The sequence below is a fragment of the Laetiporus sulphureus genome (assembly GCF_001632365.1).
Source record: "Laetiporus sulphureus 93-53 unplaced genomic scaffold LAESUscaffold_381, whole genome shotgun sequence".
Taxonomy (NCBI): domain Eukaryota; kingdom Fungi; phylum Basidiomycota; class Agaricomycetes; order Polyporales; family Laetiporaceae; genus Laetiporus; species Laetiporus sulphureus.
This window is the reverse complement of record NW_024468886.1, coordinates 1-1,143: the sequence shown is the minus strand read 5'-3', so window position 1 is coordinate 1,143 and position 1,143 is coordinate 1. Positions and strand designations below refer to the sequence as shown.

The 1,143-nt window shown below is 47.2% G+C and overlaps 1 protein-coding gene across 1 annotated transcript; it reads left to right on the top strand.

The window, feature by feature from the left end:
- Positions 1-842: 842 nt before the first annotated feature.
- On the top strand, positions 843-1,121 carry LAESUDRAFT_602304 (uncharacterized protein; the record flags this gene model as incomplete). The annotated part of the gene is made up of 1 exon (XM_040903077.1): positions 843-1,121. A coding segment is annotated over one exon (279 nt), but the record flags the coding sequence as incomplete, so codon positions are not given.
- Between the last annotated feature and the right edge of the window lie 22 nt (positions 1,122-1,143).

Genomic DNA, 1,143 nt, shown 5'->3' with positions numbered 1-1,143 from the left:
GAAAATCTGTGACAAGTTCGAGTGGATCGATACCATCGAACGGACGTTGGATATTCTTGAAGAAAATGATGAACGGAGCAGGATTAGTGCCGATTTACAGTTGCAAGTAATCGAGGCTCAAATCGATAGATTAAACGAGGAAGGTCGATTAGACTCAGCCTCGTATAATCTCCTCATTTCAAGTTTCCGAACCAGAAGATCTCAAGCATCGTTGGCCATTGCAACTACTGATGAACGAAGATTTGGGTATATCTCTGAAGAAGAGGACTCAGAAGAAGGAGAGTTTGACGATCATTGGGACTCAGAATCAGAAGATTCTAGAGGATAAACTGTGAATGAGCTACGGCTTAACCGGTGACACCTCCGATCCCTCTCCATCATCACGATCATCCTCATCAGAGTGAATATCTTCGGACCCTGGGCCAGTCTTTCAAACACCACCAGAGGAGGAAGCTACAACCTCCACACAAGTTATAACATCCTCAATCGCACAGCCACGATCACCTTCACCTACACCTCCAACACCGCATCCTATCATGTCCCTTGCGAACATATCTGGGCAGTTGAACCCACACTATGGGGGAATATATGCCGAGTTCATAAACAGAATCCCAGGAGAGATAACGAGGGGAGCTAGAGACTGGATTCTAGCTGCACATTCACAAGATCTGTTCACTCAGCAAGGATTGAGTGATACAGTAGCAGCGCTGGAACTTAGGAGTCGAACAATCGCAGACTCACATGCTGCAGATCTAGTGACCTTGAAGTTAGCAATACAAGCACTTCAGGTGCAGGCAGCTCCGCAAGCACCAGCTCTGGCACAACCCCCACGACCAAAGCAGAAAGTCACCGCACCTGAGAAATTCTCGGGTCATGGCAACCCCAAAATTAAGGAATGGCTCGAACAAGTATATCTATACTTGGACGATGTCACGGACGAGCAGCTGCAAATAAAGCTGTCTCTATCATATCTTGAGGGAGATGCTCATGACTACATGGATGACTATTATCCCAAGATCCAAGCTACTCAACCGCTTGGGATGTGGGCCGATTTTGTCAGTCAGCTCACGACATCTTATGACACAAAGGACAAGCCGCGAGAAGCACAGCTTGAGGTTGAATGCCTCACCAAGACCCCATGGA